The sequence below is a fragment of the Ahaetulla prasina genome, chromosome 4 (genome assembly GCF_028640845.1).
Source record: "Ahaetulla prasina isolate Xishuangbanna chromosome 4, ASM2864084v1, whole genome shotgun sequence".
NCBI classification, from domain to species: Eukaryota; Metazoa; Chordata; class Lepidosauria; order Squamata; family Colubridae; genus Ahaetulla; species Ahaetulla prasina.
Genome location: NC_080542.1, coordinates 28823802 through 28840060, shown reverse-complemented (window position 1 = coordinate 28840060; position 16259 = coordinate 28823802). Strand labels below are relative to the sequence as shown.

Genomic DNA, 16259 nt, shown 5'->3' with positions numbered 1-16259 from the left:
GAAACTAAATGGCGCTATAGTGCGACCACAAACAAAAGAGCCTCGTCCCAGAATAGCTTGTGCATCTCCCCCGCACAGTACCCAGCTGAAACAGACAAGCAGAGCTGGTAGCCGGCGCCTCCTCCAAACCTACTTTATAAATCACCATTACTGTGGAACCAGTGGGCAGTTAGAAAATTTTACTACTAACAGAGATTCGAAAGTGGGCGATAGGTATAAAAAGATTGACCACCCCTGATCTACATTATGTAGCTTGCTAGGACAATCTGAAAATGCTACTGTTTGACTACTGTTTTTTCTTCCATGTCTCATCAGCTCATTTATGGCTCCACTCCATTGATGAATGATAAAACTCCAGGCCTTTTTTTTTATCAGTTGGTTCCACCAGAAGCCCTTCAACATGCAGGGATGGTCTCACTGCTCCAGCATTTTAACTGGACCTGGGTTGGTCTCCTTGCAGTGGATAGTGAACATGGAGAAGAAATTATTCGAAATGTGGTTCCACTTTTTTCCAAAAAAGGAATATGTTATGCTTTTATTGAAAAACTCCCAAAATATAGTGATGTAACGGGATTGAAAGGTATGGTTGATCAGGGAGCAAAAGTATATGAGCTTATCATGGACAATAAAACTAATGTGATCATTGTCTTTGGAGAATCTACCACCATGGGGACTTTGAGATGGTTCACATATCTACCAGAGTTTGCAACAGTGTCAAGTAAACCTAAAGGAATTGTATGGATACTGAATGCTCAGATTGAATTTGCTTCATCAGCATTTCAACGCACTTGGGATACAGAAATAATCCATGGTGCTTTTTCTTTCACAATGCAGTCTGTTGATCTACCAGAGTTTAAATCATTTCTTAAGAAGAAAAATCCCTTCACAACCAAGGAAGACGGATTTATCAATCTGTTCTGGCAAAATGTTTTTGACTGCGTTTTGCCTGATGCAGTTCCAAGTGATGAGCCTGAGAACATTTGTAATGGAGAAGAGAATCTAGAGACCCTTATTGCATCTTTATTTGAAATGAAAATGACTGGTCATAGCTACAGCATTTATAATGCTATTCATTCTTTAGCTCATGCTTTACATGCCATGTCCTCCTCAAAACATAAAAGAAGAGGTCTGACAGACAGAAAAAGAGGGAAGATCCATAAAAAAGACTTCTGGCAGGTAATGGGCCCAATGTTCTTATTTGGTTGAGGAGCAACAGTGTTTGTATAATGGCAAGGCTGATCTCCATTTGCTTAATTCCTGTCCTTCACACATATCACATGGATCTGTATTTGTATGTGTATGTTTGACTCTGAACAGCATGCAGATTTTAATGCATTGGATCTTGTTGATTTTATATTAAGTAGCATTCAAATTATAAAAGAGTGGTTAGCAAAACAAAGAGGTTAGTGAAATCCATTATCTTCCATCTCTCTTATCATACATTTTTCTAATTTTCTTCCAATAATCCTTATAAATTATACTCTCAACTCTTCTTCTTTTAATTCTAGTAAAAAGAGAAATAATATACATAGAATGCAATTATATATCCAACTGTCTCTTCTGAAAATTACCATCACAGAGTGGAATAATTTAACCCTCTTGCATTTTTCTTTTGATTTAGCTCCATAACTTTCTGAGAACTGTATCTTTTAACAACAGTGCCGGAAAACTTGTTTCATTTGATCAGAATCGGGTAGTAAGAGGTGGATTTGATGTTATTAACTGGATTATTTTCCCAAACCAATCATTTATTCGAGTGAAAATTGGATATATAGATCACTTAAATCCTTCAGATGAAATGTTAACTATCAATAATGAAAACATTACATGGCACAAATGGTTTAATCAGGTAAAACTGAATTTTATTTATTGGTTGAGTGATTTATTGATTTCATTGACATCAACTAAAAATATTGTCAATATTTATTTATTTGAATTCACAGTATGAGTTATATTTCTCTCTGTTCAAAAATTTGATTTAGTAAATATTAGGAAACTTAAAGCAACCTGAGTATGTGAACTTTTCTTACAACTTGCAGTTGACTGCCTTTTAATTAATAATTCCATATTAAAGTCATACCTAGGTCAGATCTTGTAACAACATAAATCTCAATCAATAGAAAAATCAGACAAGGTTTTATGTCACTAGGCCTTAATTTGCATATAATTCTATAAGTTCCATACCTATAGAATATAGCCATCAGATTTCTTTCAGGTAATAGCACAACAAAAGAGTTAACAATCAATAAACAAAAGAAATTAAAGGCATAACGTAAGAGAAAACAGAATTCTGAATATCTAAATATAGAATAGAATAGAATAGAATAGAATAGAATAGAATAGAATTGAATTGAATTGAATTGAATTGAATTGAATTGAATTGAATTGAATTTTTATTGGCCAAGTGTGATTGGACACACAAGGAATTTGTCTTGGTGCATATCCTCTATGTATACATAAAAGAAAAGATACCTTCATCAAGGTACAACATTTACAACACAAATGATGGTCATAGGATACAATTTAACACTTAATGATACAACACTTAATGATAAGCATAGGGTACAAATAAGCAATCAGGAACAATCAATATCAATATAAATCATAAGGATTACCAGCAACAAAGTTACAGTCATACAGTCATAAGTGGGAAGAGATGGGTGATAGGAATGATGAGAAGATTAATAGTGGTGCAGATTTAGTAAGTAGTTCGAGAGTGTTGAGGGAATTATTTGTTTAGCAGAGTGATGGCCTTTGGGAAAAAACTGTTCTTGTGTCTAGTTGTTCTAGTGCGTAGTGCTCTATAGAGTCATTTTGAGGGTAGGAGTTGAAACAGTTTATGTCCAGGATGTGAGGGAACGGCCCATTGGGCGCGTGTTCGGCCTGGCGGCGTGACGGCCTGGCGGTTCAGCCTTGCGGTTGCTAACAGGCCCGGTGGACGCCCTCTTTGTCAACTTGAAGGATGACCACGGGCCATGTGGGCGCCTTCTTATCATCCTGGAGGACGCCCATGGGCTGGCTGCAGGGGGACCCTTTGAAAATCTTTGGTCCCCAGTTGGGGGAATTGAGGATGGTCCTGGACAATCCTAGCTAGACTATTGTAGGACTCTATCCTTTCCCCCCCCCCCACCTTGTCCACAGACCACCCCTCGGGATCGGATACGAGGGGTTGGTGTTCTGACTGAATCATGGCGGTTTTGTTTATCCACCGCCTAAGAACTATTTTTTGTCTGTCTTTCACCCGGAAATACTGGTATGTCAGTTATCATCTTGACAGGTCCAGGATGGGTCTGCTTGCGGACTCTTATCATGCGGACATTTACAGCGGCTGACCTTCTTGCCCTGCGAGATTCCCCTCTCTCGTGGGTTTGGCCCCCCACATTATCGAGGGCCCATCTTGAGGATGGGTTTTGGAACCCCGAGAGGTGGCATGCTAAAAATAGGAGACTCAGGGGATTTTTAACTAATTGTTTTAATCGGCTTTTTAAGGGGAGTTTTAATGGGAATTTTAAGGGGAGGGTGGGAACTGACGGGTTTGGGTGGGGAGGGGAGGGGTTTTAAAGGGGGGAGGGTAAGGGTGGGTGTTGGGGGAAACCCGTCGGGGAGGGTATGTCCAGTCCCAGTGCGCGCTCACGACATTATTTCAGTTGGTCCGAAGACAGGGGGGAGGGGATTGTACAGAGCAGAGAGTGTTTTTCCATCTGTACGGTAAGTGGGAGAGGCAGATATGGTGGAGGCAGGGGGCCGTATCGTTCTTCGGGAGCACGTGTTCGATGTTTAAAAGCGATCACGTGCTCCGGCCCCCAGTCCTTACTCGTTCCCTGGATGGTCAAGACCCTCAGAGTTTGGGTCCTCGGCTGATGCTTTGCAATGTCCGGTCCGTGGTCAATAAGGCTCCCCTGATTTGTGACCTTATTCAGAGGGAGTCCGCGGACTTTATGGGCATTACGGAGACCTGGTTGGGCACAAAAGGGGGCGTACCCCTGGTTGAACTGTGCCCTCCGGGTTTCCGGGCATTTCATCAGCCGAGGGCCCAAGGTAGGGGTGGGGGGGTGGCAGTTGTGATTAAAGAAAGTCTGGAGCCAAGGGAGTCCACTGTTCTTCAGATAGCTGGTTGTGAATCCCTCCTTGTGAAGTGGGGCCACCGGAATCAGATGGGGCTGTTGATCACGTACCTGGCTCCTTGCTGCTTGACTATAGCCCTACCTGAGCTACTAGAGGTGCTTGCTGGCGTGGCGGTTGAGATTCCCAGACTTCTGGTCTTGGGGGATTTCAACTTGCCATCGGCCGGCTTGTCATCAACGGTGGTTCAGGAGTTCCAGGCCTCCATGACGGCCTTGGACCTGATTCAAGTAACTGATGGCCCTACACACATCGGGGGAGGCGCGCTAGACTTGATTTTTATCTCTGGTCAGTGGGTTAATGATCTGGTTTTAGGAGATATAGTGAAGGAACCGGTGTCATGGTTAGATCATTTTCTTCTTCGCCTAGACTTTCAGACCACCACCCACCACCGCAGGGAGACGGAACCAATGCGTTGGTTCTGTCCCAGGTGCCTGATGGACCCGGAGAGGTTCCTGATGGAGCTTGGGCCGTTTCCTGAGGATCTTACCCACGGCACGACTGAAGAACTGGTTGCGGCCTGGGAACGGGCCGCGGCTGGGGCTTTGGACTGTGTCATGCCTTTGCGGCCTCTGACCCGGCGTAGATCTCAATTGGCTCTCTGGTTTTCCGAGGAGCTGAGAGAGATGAAACACCGGAGAAGACGCCTAGAGAGCACCTGGAGGTCCAGCCGTTCCGAGACTGATCGGACACTAGTGAGGTCTTTTACTAAGACCTACCTAGTGGTAATGAAGGAGGCGAAATTTTCTTACGTTTCTACCCTCATTGCATCGGCAGATAACTGCCCGGCCGCCTTGTTTCGGGTGACCCGTTCCCTCCTTCATCAAGAGGGATGGTATGACCCCTTACAGGGACGAGCTGAGGAGTTTAACAGTTATCTATACGATAAAATTGTTCAGCTTCGTGATGGCTTGGACCATGATTGCGATGATTCAGCCGAGGTGGCAGAGACACGTCTTGTTGAGGTTATTTGGGATGAGTTCGATTCTGTGGCTCTCGAGGACGTGGACAGGTTGCTGGGGAGGTTGCATGCAACTACATGTTTACTGGACCCGTGTCCTTCCTGGTTAGTGCTGGCTGCTCAGGAAGTGACACGAGGCTGGCTCCAGGGGATTATAAATGCTTCTTTGGTGGAAGGGGTTTTCCCCGCCGCATTGAAAGAGGCGGTGGTGAGACCCCTCCTCAAGACGCCTTCCCTGGACCCAGCTATTTTGGCGAAATTATCGTCCAGTCTCCAACCTTCGCTTTGTGGTGAAGGTTGTAGAGAGTGTGGTTGCATGGCAGCTCCCCCGGCACCTGGAGGAAACTGTCTATCTAGACCCGTTCCAGTCTGGCTTCCAACCCGGTTATAGCACGGAGACGGCTTTGGTCGCGTTGGTGGATGACCTCTGGAGCGCCAGGGCCAGGGGTTGCTCCTCTGCCTTGGTCCTATTAGATCTCTCAGCGACTTTTGATACCATCGACCATGGTATCCTGCTGCACCGGTTGGAGGGATTGGGAGTGGGGGGCACCGTTTATCGGTGGTTCTCCTCCTACCTCTCTGACCGGTCGCAGACGGTGTTGATGGGGGGGCAGAGGTCATCCTCGAGGCGCTTCACTTGTGGGGTGCCTCAGGGGTCGATTCTCTCGCCTACCCTGTTCAACATCTATATGAAGCCGCTGGGTGAGGTCATCAGTGGTTTCGGGGTGAATTATCATCTGTACACTGATGATACTCAGCTGTACTTTTCCACCCCGGACCACCCCAACGAAGCGGTCGAAGTGCTGTCCCAGTGCCTGGAAGCTGTACGGGTCTGGATGGGGAGAAACAGACTCAAGCTCAATCCCTCCAAGACGGAGTGGCTGTGGATGCTGGCATCCGCGGCTGACTGTTGGGGGCGAGTTAGTGGCCCCAAAGGAGGTGGTTCGCAACTTGGGCGTCCTCCTGGATGGACGGCTGTCCTTTGATGAACATCTGGGGGCCGTCTCCAGGAGGGCCTTTTACCAAGTTCGCTTGGTCCGCCAGTTGCGTCCCTTCCTTGACCGGGATGCCTTATGCACGATCACTCACGCTCTGGTTACATCTAGGTTGGATTACTACAATGCTCTCTACATGGGGCTGCCCTTGAGGTGCACCCGGAGGCTACAGTTAGTCCAGAATGCAGCTGCGTGAGTGGTAACGGAGCCGCTTGTGGCTCCCACGTAACACCACTACTGGCTGCACTGGCTTCCTGTGGTTTTTCGGGTGCGCTTCAAGATTTTGGTTACCACCTTCAAAGCGCTCCATGGCTTAGGACCCGGGTACTTACGAGACCGCCTGCTGTTACCCTATGCCTCCCACCGACCCGTACGCTCTCACAGAGAGGGTCTCCTCAGGGTGCCGTCCACCAAACAGTGTCGGCTGGCGGCCCCCAGGAGTAGGGCCTTCTCTGTGGGGGCATTGACGCTCTGGAATGAACTTCACCCTGGTTTACGTCAAGTGCCTGATCTTCGGACCTTCCGTCGTGAGCTAAAAACACACCTATTTATTCAAGCGGGACTGGCATAATAGTGTTAAATTTTAATTCGGGGTTTTATTAATATTTCTAAAATTTTTAAAGTAAATTTTTAATTATCAGCCTTTTTGTAATTTGCTATGTTTTAAATGTTTTAATTGTATATATTTCGTGTTTTATCTTTGGCTGTACACCGCCCTGAGTCCTTCGGGAGAAGGGCGGTATAAAAATTTAATAAATAATAATAATAATAATAACTGTAAATATTTTCACGGCCCACTTCTTGATTTGTTCAGTATACAGGTCCTCAATGGAAGGCAAGTTCGTAGCAATTGTTTTTTCTGCAGTACTAATTATCCTCTGAAGTCTGTGTCTTTCTTGTTGGGTTGCAGAACCAAACCAGACAATTACAGAGGTTCAAATGATAGACTCAATAATTCCTTTGTAGAACTGGATCAGCAGTTCCTTGTGCAGTTTGAGCTTACTGAGTTGGCGCAGAAAGAACATTCTTTGTTGTCCTTTTTTGATGATGTTTTTGATGTTAGCTGTCCATTTTAGATCTTGCGATATGATAGAACCTAGAAATTTGAAGGTTTCTGTAATGTATTACTGTAAGTTTTGGCGGGAGTTTTAGGCGGGAAGTATCTCGCTTCTGATTGGATACAGCCTCTGGCTGAAGTGTATATAAGGAGAGGTTTTTCTCCAGAGTTTTGCTGGGTCACACTATATTAAAGAGCTGTTGTCACTAACCTGGTCTCCTGCCTCGTCAATACCCAAACTTAACATTGGCGACGAAGGTGGGATATTGAGGCAGAGCACCAGAACAGAGCTGAACTCACTACGAGAATCAAACCCAGCAAGGTGACGGCGAATGCAGCGATGACCGGCTACACGCCACCCACTCCGTTTGACCCTGCCCAGGAGACATGGGGAATATATATGACCCGTTTCGAAAGTTTCCTGGAGGCAAACGAGCTACAGGGAGTCTCCGACAACCGTAAACGGGCTTACTTCATAAGCCACTGTGGGTCCGCAGTCATCGCCGTCGCAGAAGCCCTAGCGGAGCCAACACCGCTACACTCCGTGTCGTGGCAGACCCTTCAGACCCTCCTGAAGAATCACTACGCACCAGCCCCGTCCAAATACGTTCGGCAGTGCGAGTTTGGGGAGCGCAGGCAACAAGAAGGCGAGTCTATCAGCGACTACATGGCAGCCCTGAGACAAGCCTCCAAGCATTGCAGTACCGCGATCTGGACGAAGAGCTGCTGGAACAACTTATACGGGGGGTCAGAGACATCCGTTTGAGGAGACGGTTGCTAGCCAAGAGCAACCTGACATTGGCAAACGCTCTGGACGAAGCCAGAGCCCATGAGATGTCCAACCATGCAGCAGACACCTTACAAAGCGACTCACGCCGATGGCGGGCGCAAAGCGAGCACAGTCCACCACGAAGAAACCTATCGTGAGTCAACCAGCGAAGAGGAGGAAGAAGTCCACTACACCGGAAAATCGACAAGGAAGACCCGGAGGAATGCGGAAGTTGCGGGGCGACATCAGCGCCAAAGATGTAAGTTCAGGGCGCCATTTGCGGCGGTGTGAAAGGAAGGGCACCTGGCTCAAGTCTGCCGAGCACCCCAACCTTCCGCGAAAATTCAAATCGGCCAATCAGAGCGGCTCTGAGTCAGAGATGCAAACCCACATTCCGCGAAATTTCAAACCAGCCAATCAGAGCGAGATCGGCGAGGCGACCGCGATTAGCCAGGAAAGAAAGAGCGAAGTCAAACCGAATGACTGTTACCATAGACCACGCAGCTACCGCATCGAAGAAAAGATCTTCACAAACCCGACAATTGAAGGCGTACCGTGCCGACTGGAAGTAGACACAGGATCAGCTATCACAATCATGTCCTGGGACACTTTTGTGAAAGCCTTGCCGCACATCGCAGCGCAAGCTACAGAAACAACGGCTCCGGGTGCAGGATTACCAGGCAACCGCATCCCTGTTCGAGGGACAACGACCGTCGAGGTCAAGTACGGGACATACGAAAAGACCCTGCCCATCACGTTAGTCGAGGAACCTTGCCAAGCTTGCTGGGGCTAGACTGGTTCCGGCGTTGGGAATGGGGTGACTGGCGTCCACCGGACGGATGCAACCTGCAAAACGCCCTAATGGAGGAATTCGCAGACGTATTCGAGGACCGTTTAGGCAAGTACAAGGGACCCCTATCTCCTTCAATTTAGACCCCAAATAGCTCCCATTAGGTTAAAGGCAAGGAGGGTTCCTTTGCACTCAAACCTAAGATCGACAAAGAGTTAGATAAATTAGTCAGCCAGGGATACTAGTGCCAGTTGACCATGCCAAATGGGAGACGCCAATCGTCACCCTATAAAACCAGACGGGTCCATAAGAATTTGCGCTGATTACAAGGCTACCTTGAACAAAGCATTGCAAAAGCGCCTACCCAGTTCCAGTAGTGCAACACTTATTGCACTCACTAGGCACGGACAAGTTTTCGCCAAATTAGACTTGGCACAAGCGTACCAACAGCTACCCGTAGATGCTAGCACAGCTGAAGCCCAGACCATTGTAACGCACGGGGTGCCTTTAAGTGCACCCGGTTACAGTTCGGGTGAGTGTGGCCCCGGCTATTCAAAATTTGATGGGCGGCTCCTACAAGGGTTACCGAGTCGTACCCTATTTCGATGATGTGTTGGTATCAGGGAAGATTTAAGAGAACTGGGGAAGCGATTAAGGAAAGTTTTGGCCATTTTAGGTCGGCAGGATTAAAAGTCAAAGCAAGCAAGTGTCAGATAGGGTCGAATCTGTTGAATTTTGGGCTATAGAATAGACAAAAAAGGGATTCACCCCACTGAGAGCAAAGTCAAGGCGATAAAGAGAGCCCCAGCACCCAAAAACAAGACAGAACTCCAGGCTTTCCTGGGTCTGGTAAACTTTTACGCCGTGTTTTTAAAAGACAAGGCAACCGTTGCTGAACCGCTGCATAAATTGCTTGGAAAAAACACTGCTTGGTCGTGGGGGAAGTCAGAGAATAGGGCATTTGAGGCAGTAAAAAGTTTGCTATCAAGCGATAGCCTGTTAATACAATACAACAACAGACTGCCATTAGTATTGGTTTGTGATGCGTCCCCCTATGGAGTAGGAGCGGTACTTAGCCACAGACTCCCAAACGGCACTGAAGCCCCTATAGCGTTCTATTCACGAACAATGTCCCCGGCTGAGAGGAATTACAGCCAGCTAGATAGGGAAGCTCTCGCAATAGTGTCAGGGGTGAAAAAATTTCACGAATACGTTTTTGGGAGAGACTTTGAAATTATCACTGACCACAGACCGCTATTGGGATTACTGGCTGGCGACCGCCCAACGCCAGTGGCACTATCGCCCCGGCTGACCAGATGGACTATTTTTCTGGCCGCCTACTCTTACAAACTGCAGCATCGACCTGGAAAAGAGCTGGGGCATGCGGACGCATTGAGCAGATGCCCTTTGCCCGGGGAAATCGAGGACCCTACTCCGGGCGCCCCCGTTCTACTAATTGACTCTTGGGACTCTGGCCCAGTCACATCGCAGGAAGTGGCTCGGGCCTCCTACCGGGACGTTGTTTTAAGAACTGTAATCGGTTGGGTTCAAAGGGGATGGCCCGCTGTGCCGGGCGACTGTTTAGAGAGTTTGTAAAGAAAGAGGGAATTGTCTGTGCAAGGGGTGCCTGCTCTGGGGGATAGGGTGGTAGTTCCAGAGAAGCTGAGAAAAAGTCCTGGAACTACTGCATGAGGGTCACCCAGGAATTGTAAGGATGAAGGGCAAGCCAGGAGCTATGTTTGGTGGCCCCTAATGGACAGGGAAATCGGTGACAGGGTTGGCCGATGCCAGGTATGCCAGGAATCCAGACCACTACCACCTACGGCCCCAGTGTTGGAGTGGGAGAAACCCCAAGGCCCTTGGTCCCGCATACACATTGATTTTGCGGCCCTTCCACGGCCAAACATTTCTAATTGTGGTGGATGCATTCTCCAAATGGCTGGAGATCATCTAATGAAATCCACAACCGCGGGAGCTGTCATTGCAGCACTAAAACACCTTTTCGCCACGACGGGCTACCGGACACCCTCGTGTCCGATACCGGCCCACAGTCCACCGCAGCATTATTTGAAGGGTACCTGGCTGAAGAGGGCACCCGACATGCCCTCTCCGCGCCGTTCCACCCTGCGTCGAACGGCCTTGCTGAACGTTTTGTTCGAGTGCGAAGAAGCGCTATCACGAAGCGGCCCGGCGATTGGCAGGCACAGATCGACGATTCCTAACCGTCCAACACAGGACCCCTGTGTGGCCACCGCCGCAGCCCAGCCGAGCTATTAATGGGGCGGAAGCTACGGTGCCCGCTAGACCGGCTACACCGAACTACGTGCAGGACGGGTTCAAAACAAAACCAGATAGAATCCGAGAATTAAACATAGGAGACTCAGTGTGGGCACATAATTACAGCGGCCCAAGCTGGAAGAGGGAATAGTCATAGACAAACGGGCCCCAAATCTTATCTAGTGGAAATAGACGATGGCAGAGTTTGGAGGCGCCACATAGATCAATTAAGAAACAGATTGAGCGATAAGGCAGAATTAGGCGAGACCAGCCCTGACTATGATTTAATTAACCCCACAGCTGACTGGAGCAGAGAACAAACAGAAAGCGTAGAACCAAACAGAGACTTATCTGAGTCAGGCGAGGTCCAGCGACACCATCAGGTCCCTCTAGAGGACAGCAGGTCCGAGCCGGCGAATAATCCAGGGCCGGATGGCCGGGAGGAGGAGCTCAGAGGAACGAAAAGCCCCTCCGGCAAGCTCGACTCAACTCCAGAAAGTGAACTGCGCAGGTCCGGGAGAGTCAGGAGACGCCCCACGTACCTGCGGGACTACGTAGAGAAGTAATATGCAAATATTGGCAAAGTGCCTTCTGGGAGGGGAGGAGTGTAATGTATTACTGTAAGTTTTGGCGGGAGTTTTAGGCGGGAAGTATCTCGCTTCTGATTGGATACAGCCTCTGGCTGAAGTGTATATAAGGAGAGGTTTTTCTCCAGAGTTTTGCTGGGTCACACTATATTAAAGAGCTGTTGTCACTAACCTGGTCTCCTGCCTCGTCAATACCCAAACTTAACAGTTTCTACTGTTGATACTGTGTTGTCTAGTATTGTGAGAGGTGGAAGTATGGAAGGGTTTCTCCTAAAGTTCACCACCATTTCTATGGTCTTGAGTGTGTTCAGTTCCAGATTATTTCGGTCGCACCACGAGGCTAGTCGTTCGACCTCTCGTCTATATGCGGATTCATCATTGTCCAGAAGGAGACCGATCACTGTTGTGTCATCTGCGAACTTCAATAGTTTAACAGATGGATCATTGGAGATGCAGTCATTAGTATACAGAGAGAAGATAAATGGGGAGAGCACACAGCCTTGGCGGGGCCCTGTGCTAATTGTACAGGTATCTGATGTGATCCTGCTTAGCTTCACCTGCTGCTTCCTGTTTGTTAGGAAGCTTGTAATCCACTTACAAATCTGTTCAGATACCCGTAGCTGGTTTATCTTAGTTAGAAGAGTGTCTGGAATGATGGTATTGAATGCTGAACTGAAGTCTACAAAGAGGACCCTTGCATAGATCTTTGGAGATTCAAGATGTTGTAGGATGTAGCGCAGAACTATATTAACAGCATCATCTGTTGATCTATTTGCTCGGTATGCAAATTGCAAGGGGTCTAACAGCGGATCTCTGATGGTTTTCAAGTAGGAAAGCACTAGCCTTTCAAAGGTTTTCATGACTACAGATGTTAAAGCAACTGGTCTGTAGTCATTCAGTTCCTTGATGGTGGGCTTCTTCAGCACTGGGATGATGGTAGAGTGTTTGAAGCAAGAAGGAACATAGCACATCTCTAGTGATTTATTGAAGATATCGGTGAAGATGCGGGCCAATTGGTCAGCACAGACTTTTAAGCAAGAAGGAGTTATCTTGTCTGGGCCTGGAACTTTTCCTGGCTTTTGTCTGTGAAATAGGTCCTGCCTATTGTCTGTATAGGGTGAATATAGTATTCACCTATACCATTCACTTTATTTTTCTATTTCTTTCTTTTTGCTTTTTCTAATTGCTTCTACCACATACATAGACCATTTCATATACTGCTTTTTCTTCTTCAAATTTCTTATCGCCCTATTTCTCAGCATCTCATCAATTCTATCCAATATAGGTTTTCCATTATCCAGATATTTTTCATTAATTCATAATTCATTTAAATGTTTGAAATGGAATCATCTACCTATAGATCAATAATGGACAATGCATTCTCTTAGAAATTTGTGTACAATTGGATAATTTTCCATCTAGAAGTAAATGCTGATTGCATAAGTAACTACATTACTATGGTCTTTCCTTTGTTTTAATGGAATAGGCAAAGGTAAATAAGTTCCTAAGAATGGGACATGGATTGACAAATAGAAATCTCTTAACTAAATTTTCCCCCCCTTTTGAGAACTGAAATCTATGTTTTAAAACCAGCAGTTACAATCCCCAAATATAAGATATCATTTTCACTGGCCTACTTTGAGAAATTGCATAAAGGATTTAAAAGGGAAAAAAATACATGTCAAATTGAGCATTATTACCCACATGACGCAGAAAATTCTGTAACGAAACTCATTGAAATTTGTTGCTATTTCAATTATCTCAACTAAATCCATTACATGAAATGCAATAATATTCTCTACAGTCTTTTAAGTACTGAAAGAGGGCACAATGAGTTTGTGACAAAACACACGTTGTAATAATATGGCTGAGAAATAAACTAATTTGACTATCTGTAAGCTTTTAACATGTCAAGTAAGCTATCCTGGTCTGCCTTTACTACTTTATCATCAGATGTTTAATTGACTACATAACTTTAAACATTCTATACTTGCTCTGAAAATGCCTACTGTTCTTAAAAATTTTAATGGGCCCATTGGACAAGCATTTTCAAAATCCCTACTCCAGAACATTTTTTTCCTTTTTTTATTTTTAGGTACAACCTATTTCTGCATGCAGTAAGAATTGTTTTTCTGGTTTTAGCAAAAAAGTGAAGGAAGGGAAGCCATTTTGCTGCTATGACTGTATTCCTTGTCCAGAAGGGAGAGTTTCAACTGAAATTGGTAATCTAAATTCTTCCTTATTATAACCTAAAGTTATATAAATCTACTTTCATCTGAGCCATGGTTCAAATGAGCCGTGGTGGCTCAGTGGTTAGAATGCAGTACTTCAGGCTACTAACTCTGTTCACATTGTCAGGAGTTCAATTCCTTTGATCCTGACTTGCTTAAGATTGACTCAGCCTTCCATCCTTCCAAGATTGGTAAAATGAGGATCTAGATTATTGGGGGCAATATATTGACTCTGTAAATTGCTTAGAGAGTGCAGTAAAACACTGTGAAGCTGCATATAAGTCTAAGGGCTTTTGCTAGTGTTATCTAAATATGATATATAAAAAGTACAAATGTTATGAGGTAAACTAATAGATTTAATTCACCATATACCTTAAACTAACCCATTCCACAATTACATGCATCCAGATGAAGAGGAATAAAGGTGATTCATACTGGGAACATCAAAAAATAAGACAGCATTGTTTATTGAGACAACCTAAAAGGAAAAATAAGAAATATCATTTTTAATAGTCAGAATATATATAGGCTAATAATTGTTTTAGAACAAAATAATTTAACTTTAATAAAGCAAAGGGACATAATAGGAATTACAATATTATTATAATCTAGATTTCGCATGACTTTGGTTTCATATTTTCTATCTCTTATTTATTTTACTTAAATAAAATCTACTATTTATTAATTCTTAATAAAATCTAAAAAAGGATAGATATTTTGATATCAGCTAAATGTAGGTGGCTCATGTAATTTCTGTGGCTTTCCATATCAAAAGCTTAAAAATCTTAAGTTTCCAATAAAATTATAATAATAGCATATTGATGAATTTATGATTTGCATGTTAAATTAACATTCATCTCTTTTACTTTCAGACAGAATTGAATGTTCCAAATGCAAAGAGAAAACCTATCCCAACAAGAAAAGGGATTTCTGTATACCCAAAATCATTAGTTTCTTGTCTTATGAAGAACCTTTAGGAATCAGTTTAGCTTCTTTTGCACTTTCCTTTTCTTTGACTACAGTTCTTGTGCTAAGTGTATTTATGAGGAATCACAATACTCCCATAGTCAAAGCTAACAACCGGGACTTGACCTACACTCTCCTCATCTCCCTTCTGCTCTGCTTCCTTTCAGTGCTACTATTCATTGGCCAGCCTGGAAAAATGACCTGTCTTCTCCGACAAACAACTTTTGGAATGGTTTTCTCAGTGGCTATTTCTTCTATTTTAGCCAAAACCATCACAGTGGTTCTTGCTTTCATAGCCACCAAGCCAGGATCTAGCATGAGAAAATGGGTGGGGAAAAAGTTAACTAATTCCATTGTTATTTCCTGCTCCCTCATCCAAGCAAGCATCTGTATTTTGTGGCTGGCAATGGCTCCCCCCTTCCCAGATGTTGATATGGTCTCAGTGATTGAAGAAATTGTACTGCAATGTAATGAAGGCTCTGTGACCATGTTTTATTGTGTCCTTGGCTATATGAGTTTCCTGGCTCTTATCAGCTGCACCACAGCTTTCCTTGCCAGGAAGTTACCTGACAGTTTCAATGAAGCCAAGTTCATCACCTTCAGCATGTTGGTCTTTTGCAGTGTTTGGTTGTCCTTTATCCCAGCATACCTGAGTTCCAAAGGGAAATACATAGTGGCTGTGGAGATTTTCTCCATTTTAGCATCTGGTGCTGGGCTTCTAGGTTGCATATTTTCCCCAAAATGTTATATCATTGTGTTCAGGGCTGAACTGAATAACAGGGAACAACTAATAAGAAGAAAAGACTGATAAAAATAAGTATCTATCTACTTTCACAACATTTTAAATCTAGATTTCTTTGAAGGCACTGTAAATTATTTACAAAAATGTCTCTTTTAGTTTTTGATTTATATAAATATCCTCTATTCTCAAAAACCTCTCATTTTTTATTTAAAAAACTGAATCAAATTTTAAGTAACAGATAAACCAACATATTTGGTTCATAGGAGAGTTGGATTATTTTAGCTAGGGACTTTAATTTGGTTATAGAAATTAAATTAAAATTTATAATAAAATATCTTTTAAAAATTCCTAGACTTGGAGTATTCTTCATTCAAATATGCAGGAATTTATTTTAGTGGACATATTATGATAGTTAAATAAGTAGGAAGAATGGTTTTTTTTAATTAACTGCCTTATCATAATGATAGTAACTCCATTGGATCTGACTATTGTTTTACTATCTGTAGAACACCATATGTCTTGTATAATCATTATCTTGAAAATAAAAAAAAGTTGTGTTATTCCTCAATATTCTTAATAAATTTTGATGTTAAGATTTGAAAAGCTACTCTATCATGAACATAGCATGTCTTATTGCCATAAAACTAGAGCAATCTGGTTTCATGAAAGGATGTCAAGCCTTCAATAATTACATCAGTAGATATAACAGTATGATATCTAAAAATGAAATAGTCATTGTGATTTCATCATATGAAGAAAAAG

At 44.2% G+C, this 16259-nt stretch overlaps 1 protein-coding gene across 1 annotated transcript in view; it reads left to right on the top strand.

Annotated features, from left to right (window-relative positions):
- The window catches only part of LOC131198100 (vomeronasal type-2 receptor 26-like), a 31958-nt gene extending 16395 nt beyond the window's left edge, over positions 1-15563 (top strand). The window contains exons 4-7 of the mRNA XM_058182609.1: positions 316-1176; positions 1622-1849; positions 13654-13780; positions 14662-15563. Coding sequence (XP_058038592.1) covers positions 316-1176; positions 1622-1849; positions 13654-13780; positions 14662-15563 — 2118 coding nt within the window. The remainder of the gene's footprint in view (positions 1-315; positions 1177-1621; positions 1850-13653; positions 13781-14661) is intronic.
- Positions 15564-16259: the final 696 nt, after the last annotated feature.